At 36.8% G+C, this 16,211-nt stretch overlaps 1 protein-coding gene and 1 long non-coding RNA gene across 3 annotated transcripts in view; one reads left to right on the top strand and one right to left on the bottom strand.

Moving 5' to 3' along the window:
* The window catches only part of TNFSF15 (TNF superfamily member 15), a 35,920-nt gene extending 30,182 nt beyond the window's left edge, over positions 1 to 5,738 (top strand). The window contains exon 4 of the mRNA XM_007474529.2: positions 1,248 to 5,738. Within this exon, the coding sequence (XP_007474591.1) occupies positions 1,248 to 1,702 (455 nt within the window). The 3' untranslated portion in view covers positions 1,703 to 5,738. The remainder of the gene's footprint in view (positions 1 to 1,247) is intronic.
* LOC130456424 (uncharacterized) overlaps positions 1 to 16,211 on the bottom strand; it is a 44,957-nt gene that overhangs the window by 2,430 nt on the left and 26,316 nt on the right. The window contains exons 3-5 of one of the 2 annotated variants that reach the window (XR_008915256.1): positions 4,860 to 4,921; positions 2,701 to 2,814; positions 43 to 2,344 (exon numbers count right to left, since the gene is read on the bottom strand). This is a non-coding gene — a long non-coding RNA (uncharacterized LOC130456424). Of the gene's footprint in view, positions 1 to 42; positions 2,815 to 4,859; positions 4,922 to 16,211 lie in introns of both variants that reach the window. The other variant, XR_008915255.1, reaches the window with a different exon arrangement.

Genomic DNA, 16,211 nt, shown 5'->3' with positions numbered 1-16,211 from the left:
ATTCAATAAATCCAATGTTGTGTACCAGCTATCAGCATTTACCGTTGCTTGATGAAATGATGCCTTTCTATCCATTCTGAAAGTACTTCCATAGGTTTGAGACCAGTTAATCATGTGATCTGAGAATCTCTTTCCATCCTCTTCTTCCTGTTGTATAAGTAGCATTCATTATTCCATAGATGAGCTACCTTACATTAATGAGCCCTGTGCTTTGTTGATATTGTGTAAACTTTTATTAGCATATTTTTCAAGTCAGTTATAGTCCATTTTATAGTTTTGAAAGCATTCATTAAGACTGATATTGCCTGTGTTCATTGCTTTCAATATATTCTTCCTATTGATGATGAAGGAAGGAAGGAAATAAGAATTCATTAAGTGCCCACAATGCACTTGGTGCTGTGCTAAGCCCTCTAACAAATATGATCTCATTTGATTCTCACAACCATCCCAGAGGTCATTGCAATTATTGTTCTCATTTTACTGTTAAGGAAACAAAGGCGAGCAAAAATTAAGTGACTTGCTCAAGGCAAGGTTACACAAATGAGTAAATACTGGAATTCAGGTCTTCCTGGCTTCAAGCCCAACACTCGATTCACTCTGCCACCTAACATATCTGATGATGGTGGTGGTGATGATATTGAATATTTTTCCAAAAGCTGAATAGTGTGTAATTATAATAACCAAGAATGGCCCTAAAGAAGAGGTGAAAAGATACTCTTCTCCCTCTTCTTTGTAGTTTTAGGGGATTCTGGGTGTGGAACATTTCTTTCTAAACTCTTGCTTTCTGTCTTAGTGACAACTCTATGATAAAAGGTAAGGGCTAGACAAATGGGGTTAAATGACTTATCTAGGCTCACACAGCCAGGAAGAGTCCGAGGCCAAATTTGAACCAGGTCCTCCCAACTCCATGCCTAGCACTCTATCCACTGTGCCACCTAGATGACCTGCTCAGGATGGAATATTGCATGTACTTTCAGACATGGTGGATGTGTTGATTGGATCTTTTTAATTGTATTCTCCCTCCTTTTTAATTCTTTGTTGCAAGGCACAAGTCACTAGCTATAGGAGGAGGGATAGATATATTCGAAAACAAAGATGGCATAAAACCAAAAGATAACAAATAAAGAAAAAGAATAAATATTGCTTAAAAGGAATATTTTCTGTCCTTCTTAGTGACTGTTATTTCTTTTACAGGGGTCTACTGATCCCATGTGAGCAAAGCTAACTTTTTGTGTGTTTCTTCCTAGCTATTCGACAGAATCCTATGACTCCCATGAAAGATTCATGGCCGGCTCTCCAGTGGGAACATAAACTTGGTTCTGCTTTCGTCAAAAACCAAATGAACTACACCAACAAGTTCCTAGTGATTCCGGAGTCAGGAGACTACTTTGTGTATTCACAAGTCACTTTCCGAGGCAGCACACCAGAATGTGGTAAAATTAATCAGAAGGATCGATCCACCAAGCCAGATTACATAACTCAGGTCATCACCAGAGTCACTGACAGATACCCTGAGCCAACGCAGCTTTTAACAGGGACCAAGTCCATCTGTGAGATAGGCAGCAATTGGTTTATTCCAATTTACCTGGGTGCTGTTTTTCCTATGCAAGAGGGAGATAAGCTGATGGTAAATGTCAGTGACATCTCTCTTGTGGATTATACCAAAGAAGACAAAACATTCTTTGGGGCTTTCCTGTTATAGGGACCAAAGAAGCCATCACTTGTGAAGGGATCTTCTGTTTTGATTGACTATTTTCAATCCCTAATTTTAATCATTTGTATGTACTTAAACCCAGAAAATTTCATGAAGGCTAGTAGGGAGAAGGGGAAACAAATTCCACTGTCAGTAATTTAGGTAGGAAGTTTTGGACTAGGAAAAGCACTTTATAATATGCCTAGAAGATGAGAATTCTAAGCAAGGTATATTTAAAAAAATCATGGAACAGAACCTCAGAAGTAGATAAGATCTCAGGGCACAGAATATATGTTAGGAGTAACCTGAAAATTCAGAATATTGGAATTTAAAGAAACCCTAGAACACAGAATTTTAGAGTCAAAAGGAAACTTATAATGCAAAATGTTAGAGCTAGAAGGTGCCTTAGGTAACTAAATGTGAGAGCATATAAAATCAGAGCTAAACAGAGCTATTTCACAAATTTTCAATATTTTAGGTGGGAAAAATGAGGTCCAAAGAAGGGAATAACTTACTCAAAACCACACAAGTATTACTACTTGAATAGTCCCTAAGTGAAATAGTTACAGGGGAAGAAATAAATACTTACATTACATCTATTACACTCCAGGTATTGTACAAGTAAGATGTCATCTGAGCCTCACAACAACCCTGGGAAAGAGGTGTTATTATTATCCTCATTTTACAATTAAGAAAACAAGAAAACAAAGGTTAAGTGACTTGTCCAGGATCACATAGCTAGTAAGTGTTATAGGATATATTTGAACTCGGATCTTCCTGACTATAAATCCAGTGTTCTATTCACTATGCCAGCTAGTTGTCTAGTGAACAGAAGAGGAAAAAGGAGAAATTTTGACTTCTATGCCCTCTCTAAACTTCAGATTCCTCATTGATAAAATAAGGGAATTTCACAGGAAGATATAGGTTCAAATTCTACTTCAGATACTTCTTGTGTGACTTTTAAGTAAGTCACTTTACCCTTCTGTGTCCCCATTTCTTCATCTTACCTGGATGCTGTTTTTCCTATGTAGGAGGGGACTGGGTTATGGGGAGAGGAGTTTTTAATCTTCAGCAAGGCTTCATATTATGACCAGGAACCCCTTGTTAATGAAATAATTTCCCTTGGAAAAAAGATAAAATAATTAAAGAATTTAGAGCTGGAGGAAACCTTAGAGATTCAACAGTCAAACTCTTTCATTTTGTTGTTAGGAAAACCAAAATGCAAAGTAGTTAAAGCATCTTTTTCGTGATGACTCAAGTAAGTGATCTTCTAAGTCCAGAAGTCATGCATCTTCCTCTGTTGCACAGAGCCATGAATGGGGAATACTTACTTCTTCATATGTGTCCCCTTTAGCTTCCCATAATAATATAAATATTAATTACTATCATGTTAGCTTTGGTACACCATGCCTCCTTGGCCATCTCTCGTGAATGAGTCCTGACATAGGAATTTCCTGAACTCAGCTGGAGAAGGGATTGGCAAGACAAATATCAACCCACTGCAGCTGGGCTTGATCAGGAGATTTGGATGAAGAGGAAAATGGGTATTGAGAAGCTAGTAATGAAATGTCCTTCCTGCACCGTAAAAGCTATCCTTTCTATGGATCTGCCTTTATAAAAGAATGAAAATAGACTCAACCAAGAGATCTTTACTTGGGATCCATAGCCCTAAGATTTCAGGAGGTGCATGAACTTGGATGGGAAAAATAATACATTTTGATTTTCACTAACATCCAACTGAAATTTAGTATTTCCTTCAGTTATTTAAAAATATAATTCCAACAAGTCCATAGATGTTCAAAGGGATCCATCACACAAAATAAGGTGGAAAACTCCTAGACTCGATCATTTTGATGGCTTTTTCCAACCCTAAATCCTGTGATCCTCTAATCCTCTGACTTTTCTGCTCTTGCTCTTGATTGAAGAAGTAAGGAAGGTTGCCTAAGGAGACCTCCTTAAGAAAAGAAAGTCTTCACAAAAGGAGACTACAAATCAAGTCCCTTACAAACATTTGCACTTCTTTGTCAGATTTCACTGAATGGGTCAGGCTAAGAAAAAAATATCTTGTCTGGACATGGATGTTTACAATAATAGCATTTTTCCACCACACATTAAGAAATTAGAGACTTTGGGAAATCCCTAAAATTAATTTATTTTGTCCAGGTTATATGTTTAAGTTATTTGTCATCCTTCCCATCCAAAGATGGAATCCCAAGTGGCTCTTTTGGCATCTGGCTCAACTCAGGTGTTTAACATTTGTTTCAGATAACTGCTTAAGATCCATTCGTTGGCGCACAGGTGTGTCTGTGTTGTATGTACACAAAGCAGTAAATGTTCTGCTGTCTATTTTAGTGCAGAAGATATTTTTTTCAAATGAGCAGAACTTAGTTTGCTTTCTATTTAAGTCAACAAACATTTATTAAGCATCCACCATGCGCAAGTCCTGTGCTAAGTGCTGGGAAATTTAAAAAAAAAAAGGTAAAAAAAGAGTCTGTCCTCCAGGTGCTCACAGTTTACTAGGCGGGAAACAGGAAAATAGCCACACAATACCAAAATACGTACAGAATCTCAGAGAGGCCTGGGCCTGACTTCTTATAGAGGAGGAAACTTTATCTGAAACCTGAAGGAAACCAGGAGGCAGGGATGAGGAAGAAGAGAGTTCTAGTTGTGAGGAAGAGGTAGCATATATGTCAGCAACTAGTTTACCAAAAAAAAAAAAATTAATGTACTTCTGAGAATAAATCAAAGGGATATACTCAAGGATTTAGGAAATGAATCTGACTCTGCCACTAATGAGCAGAGCTATCTGTATGTCCATATAGATACCTATAGCTATATAGATATATTCAGGAAAAATATATGCAAATATGGTCACATGCATCATTTTATATCTATTTACACATATACTTGGCAAACTGTATTTAGAAGCTTACACTTCAGCTGCTTTGGTTCAGACCTGTAATTTTGTATGTGATGGCAGCAACAGATAAAGGAAACTCCCTTTACCCAAAGAGATCAGCAACTCATCCCCACCTTATGATCTTGGAAAGATGTCAGGAGAATAACTTGCTGGTGGGCACACAGCCAGCGTAGGTCAGAAGCAGGACTTGAACCTAAGCCTTCCTAACTGCAAGGCTATCTCTCTCCACTACTCCAGACTTCCTACCTTGATTAGAGTGAGTTGATTTTCCGACTCCTTGGGTGAAAGGAGAATTCACTTTGCTGGTTCTGAAAAAACAAAGACAACATGAAAAATTTACAGCTCTATGGATGCCCAGACATTATTCCACCAATTTTCAACTTATAAGGATTCAAAATATAGTATAATCTAGCAATCAAAATCTCTTCTCTACTCACATTCCTAGAATGTTAATCCCAGGAGAAACCAGTCAATGTACCTTCCTCTACACCACAAGATCAGGAATGGGGAATACTTGTTTCTTCACATGATTCTTCACAGATTCCTACAGTATCTCTCCTAGGAGAGTCGTTGAGATGTAGACTCTCAGGATTCTGTGATACAGCTAAAAAAGGGTTTTAGAACTTAGAGGATATGAGTCGGAAAAGGGCTTAGGAATCATCTTTGTCTAACATAACCCCACCTGCAGATAAGGTAACAGAAAATGATAGCAAAAGTAATTTGGCCAATATCAGCAGAGCTGAGACTAAGACGTGAGGCTCTTAATTCCTAACCTAATAATTTTCCCACTAGACTTTCTATCTAATTAAAGTCATTGAAAATATAGCTATTCCTATTTTTGTCATAAAATATGCAAAAGATTAAGGTAATACATGAGATCAGATAATTTTGATAATAAACTCCATGTGTTTTCATTGGTTTTTTTGTTTTATGTTAAAACGTCACATACCCAATGTAAAATGCATTTTATATGTTGATGGATCTGTACCTCATTGGTATTGTTTCCACATCTTTGTGCACTACTGTACTAATGCTAATTAAAATAAATGTAATATTTTATGCTTTATTGTTATGTTCAGTAGATAATATGAATTTTTTTAAACAGCATTAAAGCTCATGAACTGCTCCTGTGTCTCTGGGTCTATTGAGTTTTTGTTTTTGAAACCCTTCGTTTCTGTCTTGGTAGCATCTCTAAGACAGAAGCACAAGGGCTGGCCAAACAGGGTTAAGTGATTTGTCCAGGATTACACAACTAGGAAGTGTCTGAGGACAGATTTGAACTCAGATCCTCTGGACTCTAAGCCTGGAACTCTATCCACTGTGCCACCCAGCTGTCCTTGGTCTGTGGAGTTTTAATGCAACATGAAAACCAATTAACAACAGTGATATTGAATCTCAAAACAGATTAATTATATAATACCAAAAGCTACATTAATCCAGATAAAACAATGGAGAGAATTAGACTAATGACCCTGATAAGAAAGAATAATTAGGAATCAGCAACCAGTCATCTCTACTCTCCTCTTCACTTTTATCAAGGGGAGAGTATATCAAAGAATATAAAGTGAGTTTTCAAGAAAAATAGATACAAGCTCTCAGCAACCATATTTTAAAATACTCTAAACCATTAATAATTTGAGAAATGCAAATTAAAACAATTCAAAGTTCCTACCTCATGCCTAGTAGATTGAAAAAGATGATAAAAGAGGGGAGGAAGCAGTTTGTCAAAGGAATTGTAGTATGACAGGTGCACTGATACACTTTCTTTTTAAAATAAAAACCCTTATATTCTATCTTAGAATCAATACTATGTATAATGGTTCTAAGGCAGAAAAGCAGTAAGGACTAGTCAATGGGGGTTAAGTGACTTGCCCAGTGTCACACAGCTAGGAAGTATCTGAGGACAGATACTTGAACCCAAGACCTCCCATCTCTAGACATGGCTTTCCAACTACTGAGCCACCTCACTTTCCCCACAGATACACTTTTTTTTTCATTTTTTTTATTTTCATGCAAAACACAATTCCATATTGGTCATTGTTAAAAGAGCAAACTCATACATAACAAAACCCCAAAATAAAACCATAAATACATTGATACAAAAGACGACCCCAACAGTTCTTTCTCTAGAGGTAGATAGCATTTCCCATCATAAATCTTTCAGGATTATTCCAGATCAGTGCATTGCTGAGAGTAGCCAAGTTTTCAAAGATAATCCACATCCAATATTGTGTGACAGAGGTTGGCACTAGAGAAAAAGTGACAAGCTGAAGAGTATTTGAAATGGATCACCTCGATGGGGAGAGGGGTCCCAGGAGTGGAATCCGAAGGAGAAGACTCTGGCTGAGAGAGCAGTGAGTCTTTTGGTCTTGAGAAGCTGAAGAGAGAAGTTGGGAAAAGATTTTCTCCTGAGGGTTACCCATTTTTCCTGCTGGTGACTGGAAATCCTTCCCCCCAACACTTCCTAATTGAAGTGACATTCTGAAGAGAAACCTGAGCAGACTTTACCTCAGCTCCTGTTGCCTAGGGGAGAGTCAACTTGACTTTCTCTCAGGGGGCTCAGGATGCCAAGGTCTGAGTTCCCCCCAAACTTGAGGAGGGAGGAAAAGGGTTTTAGATAGAAACAGGTACCCCCTTTTTCCCACTTTCCTTTTCTCATTCTTCCCTGCCCATTATTCTTTTTGTATTATCTAATTGAGTTAACATTAAAAGTTATCTGTTCCCCAAGCTGAGTGTGAGTGAATGGATCAAGGGGAGACCTTTTGGTCTCAAGTTGGAGGGGGGACAAGAGGGACAAGAGCAAATCTGGGAGGGCAGCTTTAGCTAAGGAGGAAAGGCAGAAGGGAAAAAATCTTCAAATCACCTATCCTCTCTCTGAGCCAACTCATCTGCTGTCTCCCCTGAACCCCACTTGGAGAAGGGAGTTCTCCTCTCTTTCCCCCTCTCCATACTGAAAGTCCAAACTTCCTTTGGGTACAAAACTCCCCTTCTTTTATCTTTTTTTAATGCAATTGCTGGTATTGTGTCTGATGTTCTCCCAATTCTGCTTATTTCACTCTGCATCAGTTCCCATAGATCTTTCCAGCTTTTTCTGAAATCATCACTAATACAGTCCTTTTTTAAAAAAAAAATTTTTTTTGTTGCTGTTTATAATGAAAACCAAAAAAATGCCCCAAGGAAAAGGGTCCAATATTCAGAACTTGTATACTGATGCACTCTTGCTGGCCCGATGAAGTGGTTCAATCAATCCAAAAGCAATTTGGAACTACCCACAAGGTCACTAAATTGTGCATACTCTCTGTCCCAGTGATACTACTACTAAGAATATACCCCCAATAAGGTCAGGGGAAGATGGGAAAGGGCCCTAAATGTACATTTAAAATATTCATAGCATCACCTTTTGTTGTAGTAAAGAATTGAAAACAAAATAGGTGTCCATCAATAGGGGAAAGACTAAGTAAATTGTGCTATACAAATAAAATGGAATATTATCAGAGAAACTTGAGGATACTTGTATGAACTGGTACAGAGTGAAGTGAGCAGAAGTGAAGTAGCCAAGAGAGTCATTTATATAACTGAGAAAATGTAAAGGAAAATGGCTTTGGAAAACTGGAAAATCAATGATGTGACCAACCATAACTTCAGAAGACTAATAATTAAGCATGTTTACCACCCATTTGGCAGAGAAGTGATGGACTAGAGAAAAATACATTTTCTGATATAGTTAATGTATAGATTTGTTTTGCTCAACTAAATTTATTGGTTAAAAGACAGAGTTTCTCCTGGGAAAAAACGAGAATTAGAGGGTAATAATAAGCTGAAATGCCAAGAAAAACTCAAAGGACAGAGTTCAAGGAGTCACATAAACTCTGGCCTAACTGAATGACTGGACAACAGCAAGCTGAGAAGAGTTCCCAGACTCTTCAATAGAATGATTAACATGTCAGTTCTGGTTTACTGAACAACTGGCAGACAGCCAGAGTTCAGGGTTGAACTCTGAAATCCCTTCCTTATATCACAATACGTGATGCCAAAAAGGAAGAATAGAACATCAGATTAAACAATTTTTAAAACTACACAAAAGATAGCAGAACAAAGTTCAGAAGGGATCAAACACAAGCAGACAAGTTTTATTGCTATCATTTAAAATGTAATAAACATTTTTAAAAACTACGTATAGCAGAAATATACTGGGATGTTCATGACTATTGGGGTTTATTAAGGTCATGGTAGAAAATGAAATTTAAAGAGAAAGTGAGAAGGAATGAAAATTAAGTTGTAATGGTAATTTATGGGGTGGTTTTCAGAAAAATCACTGAACTTTGACATTTATTCCAGCCCTGGGATTGGGTAATCCTATGAAACTCTAGGGTGAGCATTGAGAGAAGATGGGTGGTTTGGAGGAGGAGGCAACCAGAGTGATGAGAGGGCTGGAGAGTATGTCATACTAAGATCACTTCAAAGAACTGGGAAGTTTAACCTGTTGAAGAAAGAACTTAGTAGAGCCATGATAGTCATCTTCAAGTATTTAAGGAGCTGTGGGAAAGAGTCTAAACTTGGGTTTGAGGGGGGGGGGGTTGGCCCCAGAGAACAGGACAGAACTTGGAAAAAATTGCCAAGAGACAAGATTTAGTTTGAGACAAAGAAAAACTTCTTAAAAATATAACTCTTCAAAGGGAGAATAAGTTGCCTTGGTAAATGGCATCCATCACTGGAAGTTTTCAAGCAAAGGCTAGATAAACATGTGATGGATCTATTTAATAAACATTAGTCCCATTTCCTGCCAAGTGTAAAGCGCTACACTAGGTTCTAGAGATACCAAAACTAAAAAAACAGTCCTACTGTACTTGGCAAGAGGTTGGACTATGGACTCTGGTGTCCCTTCCAACTTTGAGATTATGCAAGGCTGAGGGCCAAAGACATAAAATAATTTCTAAGGATGCTTCAAGCCCTAAATCTTTTGTTACAGTCAAGGCAGACAGTGTCAACATGAAAACTTGAATCTTTTGTGTATTTTTTAAAATCTAGAACTTTTAACTCCAAATCCAATGTCTTTCATCTACACCATCCTGTCTTTCCTACATATATTATAGTCTTTCCTTTTAATGCCAAAGCCATCAAGAAATGCTATGTGAATTTCCCATTTCTGCCTTCTTTTACCACCACCACCCCTAACTATCCATTCTCCCATCCCCAACCAATCCTTACCTCCAAATTTAAAAAAAATCCCTTAACATCTGTCTTATAATTAATACAAGTATCAGGTCCAAGGAAGAAGAACACTAACAGCTAGGCAATTGGGGCTAAGTGACTTGCCCAGGGTAACACAGCAAGAAAGCATCTGAGGTCAGATTCAAACCCAAGTTCTCTAAACTCCAGTCCTGGCTCTCTATCCTACTGAGCTACCTAGTTGCCCCCTTCCCTCCAAAATTAGGGAAAGTAATCAAGTTAGGAAAATCATGAGATTTGTTCAGAATGGCCAAAGGATTCCAGCACAAACATTCCATGTGGTTTTGAATTTTGTAAAAGTTAGCTAACACTTGGACATGTAACATCCCGCAGCACTTCTATCATGAGCCAAGGACACAAGGGAAATCCTCATGACTCATTTTGTCATCTTAAAATTCCTGCTTCTTGGTATGAACTCCTGGGATAAAAGGAAATGATTTCAGAGTTTAGTACTAGTCATTTGTCAATTCATCAGTCAGCCAGTTTCCTAGTATTTACTAGGAAGGCAAAAGCCTGAACTCCATCTTCAGTGTTTTGTTTTTTTGGGCACATATCCAGGTCCACACACTTCCTTGGCTTTCTATCTCAGGAGAATTCTCCTACCACAGCTTGGGAGTTAACAAATCAGGGAATTTCCCACCTTTCCTTGTGGCATTTCTCTGGTACTTCCCAACACATGGCATCCTTGTTGGTCTACTCCCATCCTAGAGAGGATCTAAGGTTCATCTGGTCTATTCTCTGCTAGTAAGTGTCTAAGGTCAGATTTGAGCTTAAGAAGATGAGTCTTCCTGACTTGAGGTCCAGCTCTTGATCCACCACACCACACCTATTGCAACATATACAAATGTACAGAGGAACATAAAGATATCCATTCTACCCTGGGGCTAGGAGCTCCTCAAGAACAGAGACTGGTTTGCAACCTTCCTTTGTTTCCCCAACATTCACCATAGTGCTTAGCATATAGTAGGCACTTAGAAAATGCTTGTTGACTTGACTTGACTTGAAAGACAATATAACACAGTAGAAAAAATGCTAGCACTTCTATGATGTTGTAAGAGCTGAGAATTTACTCAATAATTCTGGAAATCCATTTGGAATTATGGGAGAAGTTTCTAAATTGTTCCTCTCTTTTGACTCAGGAATCCCACTCCTACTTACTGGAGGTTAATAACAGAATTACCAAAATATTCACTGTATTATTTTTGTGGTAGAAAAGATTAGAACTACAGTGAGTGCTTATCAACTGTATAAAGGATGAACAAATTGTAATATGTAAATATAATGTATTATTGTTGTCCCATAAATAGTGATATATTTGTAAATATTTAACAACTCATGCTCTAAAAGAAAAATTAGTGCGAGACACACTTTTAAGTTTAAACATCTGTATTATCTACATTTTTCTCCAATACATCACAAAGAAATAAATCAAGCCCTGATTTATACCATTGAAACCATTTATACCATGTCTAAGGTGTAAATGCTCATACTGAAAATTTAATAATTAGTTCTCATGATCATGAACAAGAAGCCGCCAGCATATTTCTAGCCATGAGGAACAATAATAATCTGAAATTCAGAGAAATGAGAAGACTTGTATAAATTGATGAAGATTAAAGAAAATAAAGACATAAAAACAACATATACAATAACTATAATAATGAAGGGGGGACACAATAAAACACTAGAATTTAGATTATTAAAAATGCCTACTCTTAGTCCTAGAGAATTGATAATAAAACGTATTTTTCTCCCCTCAGTAGAATAGTAAGCAGGCTATGGATATGGAGAGTTGCATTTACTGTGTTCTTCATAGGTACTGTCAGTTTTATTCATCTTTTTTTCTTTGTAATGAGTATTTTGGAGAACAATAATTGGGAACTGAAAGTGAAAAAAATAAAGCATTTAAAAAAGAAAGAACACTGGCCTCAGAGTCCAGAAGATCTAAGTTTATTATTTTTATTACACTTTTAAAAAATAAAAACTTGCCTTCTCTTCCTCTCACCAAGACTGTACCCCCACTAAAAAACTAAAACCCAACTACAAGCATGTATAGTCAAGCAAAGCAAATTCTCACATTGGTAATGTTCCTTCCCTCTAAAAAAAAAAAGTCAGTCTGAAAAAAATGTCACCATTCTATGGGAGGGAGGTAGGCTGAAGCAGCAGAGCCAGGCGTAGAGATGGGAGGTCTTAGGTTCAAATCTGACCTCAGACACTTCCTAGCCATGTGACCCTGGTCTAGTCACTTAGCCTTATCAGATCTTCTACCTTATATAGTATTGATTCTAAGGTGAAAGGTAAGGGTTTAAAAAAAAAAAGAGGCAGGTAGAATGATTCATCATGAGTCCTCTGGAATCCTGGTTGGTCAATGTATTGATTAGAATTCCTAAGTCTTTCAAAGTTGTTTGTCTATACAATATGTTGATTGTATAGTTTGTTTACCTGGATCTGCTCACTTCTCTCTGCATCATTTCATAAGTCTTGTGAGTTTTCTCTGAAATTATCTCCATCATTTCTTACAGCACAGTAGAATTCTATCATATTCATATACTATAACTCAGTCATTCCCCCATTGATTAACACTCCCCCTTTTCCAATTATTTGCCATTACCAAAAAAAAAAGCTGCTATAAATATTTTTCTCCATATGCATCTTCTCTTTCTTTGATCTCTTTGAGAGTACAAATGTAGTAGTATGTTAAAGGTCAATAGCACAGTTAATAGCTTTTTTTCCAAATTGTTTTCTGGAATGTCTGAATCCATTCACAGCTTCACTAAAAGGATATTTATGTGCCTACTTTCCCATAGGCCACATGGGTGGCTAGGTGGCACACTGGACACAGTGCTGGGCCTGGAGTCAGGAATACCTAATTTCATATCTCACCTTAAACACTTACTAGCTATGTGACCCTGGGTAAGTCATTTAACCCTATCTGTCTCAGTTCCTCATCTGTAAAGTGGGCTGGAGAAAGAAATGGCAAAACATTCCAGAGAAAGCCAAGAAAACCCCAAATGGTGTCATGAAGAGTTGGAAACAACTGACCATTTCCCACAGCCCCTTCATCATTTATCATTTTTTGTCAGCCAATAAACATCTTTTTTAAACCCTTACTTTCTGTCTCAGAATCAATAGGATGTATTGGTTTCAAGGCAGAAGAGCAGTAACAGCTAGGCAATGGGTGTTAAGTGACTTACCCAGGGTCACCCAGCTAGGAAGTATCTGAGGTCAAATTTGAACCCAGGACCTCCTCTCTTTGGGTCTGGCTCTCAATCTACTGAGCCACCCAGCTGCCCCCAATTAATAAACATTTATTAAGTGCCTACTACATGCAAAACATACTAAATGTTGAAGATACACCCAAAAAAAGACAAAAGAAAGTCCCTGTCTTTGAGAAGCTCACCATCTAATGGAGGAGCCAAAAACTATGCACAAACTATAAATAGGATAAATTGTAAATAATCAACAGAGGGGTGGCACTAGAATTAAGAGGGACTGGCAAAGGTTTCCCGTGGAAGGTAGGATTTTAGCTGGAACTTCAGGGAAGCTAAGAAAACCAGGAAACAGAGATGAGGAGGGAGAATATTCCGCAAATGGGAGAGTGTCCATGAAAATATCCAGAATTGGGAGATAGAGTGTAATGTGAGATGAACCAACAGGAGGCCAGCTTCAGTGGATCAAAGAGCATGTAGGGGATGTAAAGTGCAAAAATACTGGAATGTTGGGGGATGAGAAGTGGAGATTGTGTCACGAAGGGGTTTGAATAACAGGATTTTATTTTTGATTCTGGTGTTGAAAGGGAGCCACTGAAATTTATTGAGTTGGGAGGTGGGGGGAGGAAGGGAGCATTCTGCTCTTAAGGAAGATCAATTTCACAGCTGAGTAGAGACTGGGAATTGGGCAAAGAGACTAACCAGCAAGCTACTGCAATACTCCAAGCCTGAGATGAGAAAGGCCTGCACCAAGGGTAGCAGAGGTATGAGAGGATAAAAAGAGTTCTATGCAAGAGATATGTTTGTCAACTTTGCCACTTGATAAGTATGAAGTGGAACATAAGAGTTGCTTTGATTCAAATTTCTCTGGTTATCAGTGATTTAGTGCATTTTTCATATGGCTATTGATAGCTTGGATTTCTTCCTCTGAAAGCTGCCTATTCATATACTTTGACCATTTATTATTTGACAATGACTTTTATTCTTATAAATTTGAATCAGTTCCCTACATACTATAGAAATGAGAAATTTGCTTTATTAGAGAAGTCTGCTGCAAAGATTTTTATCTAATTACTTTTTTTTATAATTTTGGTTGCATTGCTTTTGTTTTATAAAAACTTTAATTTTATATAACCAAAATTACCCATTTTACCTTCTATGATGCTCTCTCTTATTGGGTAATGAGCTCTTCCTCTATTTATAGATCTGACAGGTAATTTCTTCCTTACTTCTCTAATTTATTTATGTTATCCTTTATGTTTAAGTCACATTCCCATTTGAAGCTTGTCTTGATATATGGTGGAAGATGTTGGTGTACACTGAGTTTCTAACAGACTGCTTTTCAGTTTTCGTCAAATAATGGGTTCTTGACTCAGTAGATGTGATTCTTGTGTTTATCAAGCACTAGATTACTGTGGTTTTTTCTTCTATGTATTGTATACTTAATCTGTTCTGCTGATAAACCTCTCAATTTCTTATCCAGTATCAAATTGTTTTGTTGATTACTACTTTGCAGTAAAATTTGAGATCTGGTTTTGATCTGATTGAGTCACCTTCCTTAGCACTAATTTTTTTTTTCATTCATTTCCTTTCAACTGTTTACTTTTAGTTCTTACAGAAGAATTCTGTTATTATTATTTTTCTAATTCTATAAAGTAAACTTTTGGTAATTTGATTGGTATGGAACTGAATAAGTTAATTCGTTTAAGAAGCATTATCATTTTTGCTATATTGGCTTTTCTATCTATGAGGAGTTCATATTTCTCCAATTATTTCCATCTATATTTATTTTGGGAAAAGAACGTTTACTTTTTTATCTTTAATTCCTGTGTTTGTATTTCGTATTTTCTACATAGTTCTGGTCTTTTTATTAGTAATGCTTGGAAATCCTCTATTTCATTAAAGATCCACATTCCCCCTGTAGTGTTATATTCAGTTTTTGATAGGCAAGTTATTTTTTGTTATAAGCCTATTTTTCCTTTACTCTTTGAAATATCATAGCCCAGTCTCTCCACTACTTTATCCACTAGCTTAATTCATATATGACTTGGCCTATAGTTTCTTGGTACTTGGATTCTTTCTTTCCAGTTGCTTGCTTTTTTTTCTTTGCTCTGGATTTTTGGTTATGATGTTCCCAGGAGTGTTTTTGAGAATTTCTTTTAGGATCTGACCAGTGGGTTCTTTACCTTTTTACTTTGCACTCTGTTTGTAAGATATCTGGATAATTTAATTTTATTCTTGAAATATATCTCAGCTCTTTTTTTGGTCATGGCTTTCAGGCAGTGTAATATTTCTCAAATACTTTTCTCTTCAATCTATTTTGCATGTCACGTATTTTTACTATGAGACACCTTACATTTTCTTCTATTTTACAGGCTTTTAATGTTGTGATATTTCTTCTCTCGAGTTACTAACTTTTGTTTATTTCACTAACTTACAAGGAGTTTGATTCTGAATAAAGATTTAGCATATCTTATTCTAAGCTGTTGCCTTTCTAATTCTTAGTTCTCATTTCTTTTTTCTTCTAGTGCTCTCAGTTAATTTTTTAAATCATTTTAACTTTTATTTAAAAACTTTGCTTCACTTCTTCCAAAATCTAAATGAACTTATGTCTAAACTATATTTTTCCTTGAAGATTTGTTTGAGAATATTTTGGAGTCATTATCTTCTTCTAGGTTTGTGTCTTGAGTATCCTTGCCATGACAATAGCTCTTTATAATAGCATTCTCTTCTTTTTGTTTCTTTTTTTGTTTACTCTTCTTCCAATCTTTTTTCCAATCCAATTTTTACTTTGGAAATTATTTTAAAGCCAGGCTCAATATACTCCTGGTTAGAATGTCTGGGCTGGATTTGTGTCCTCTTGGGTCCTTCTGCTGATTTCTTGCAGTACTAAGTGTTAGTACTGAGTGTTGTATTATTCCAGGGTCTCAGAAACAGATCAGGTGAGTGTTAAATGACCATGTATAAAATGTAATTTGTTTAGTTTGAGAATCAGAAGGACCAATCAGACCTTATCTGAGGAGCACTGACTCCATGTTGTGCTGCCATATGTACTCTCTCTTCCATTTTGTTGTTTTCCTTTTATTCATCCGTGGGAAACTAAATCATATAAATCATCTGTTGTTCCATAGTATAGGTTGCTATAATGAATCAGTATCTT

Source organism: Monodelphis domestica, chromosome 1, assembly GCF_027887165.1.
Source record: "Monodelphis domestica isolate mMonDom1 chromosome 1, mMonDom1.pri, whole genome shotgun sequence".
In the NCBI taxonomy this organism is placed as follows: Eukaryota; Metazoa; Chordata; class Mammalia; order Didelphimorphia; family Didelphidae; genus Monodelphis; species Monodelphis domestica.
The sequence above is the reverse complement of the archived record's forward strand: the minus strand, read 5'-3'. Positions and strand labels throughout refer to the sequence as shown.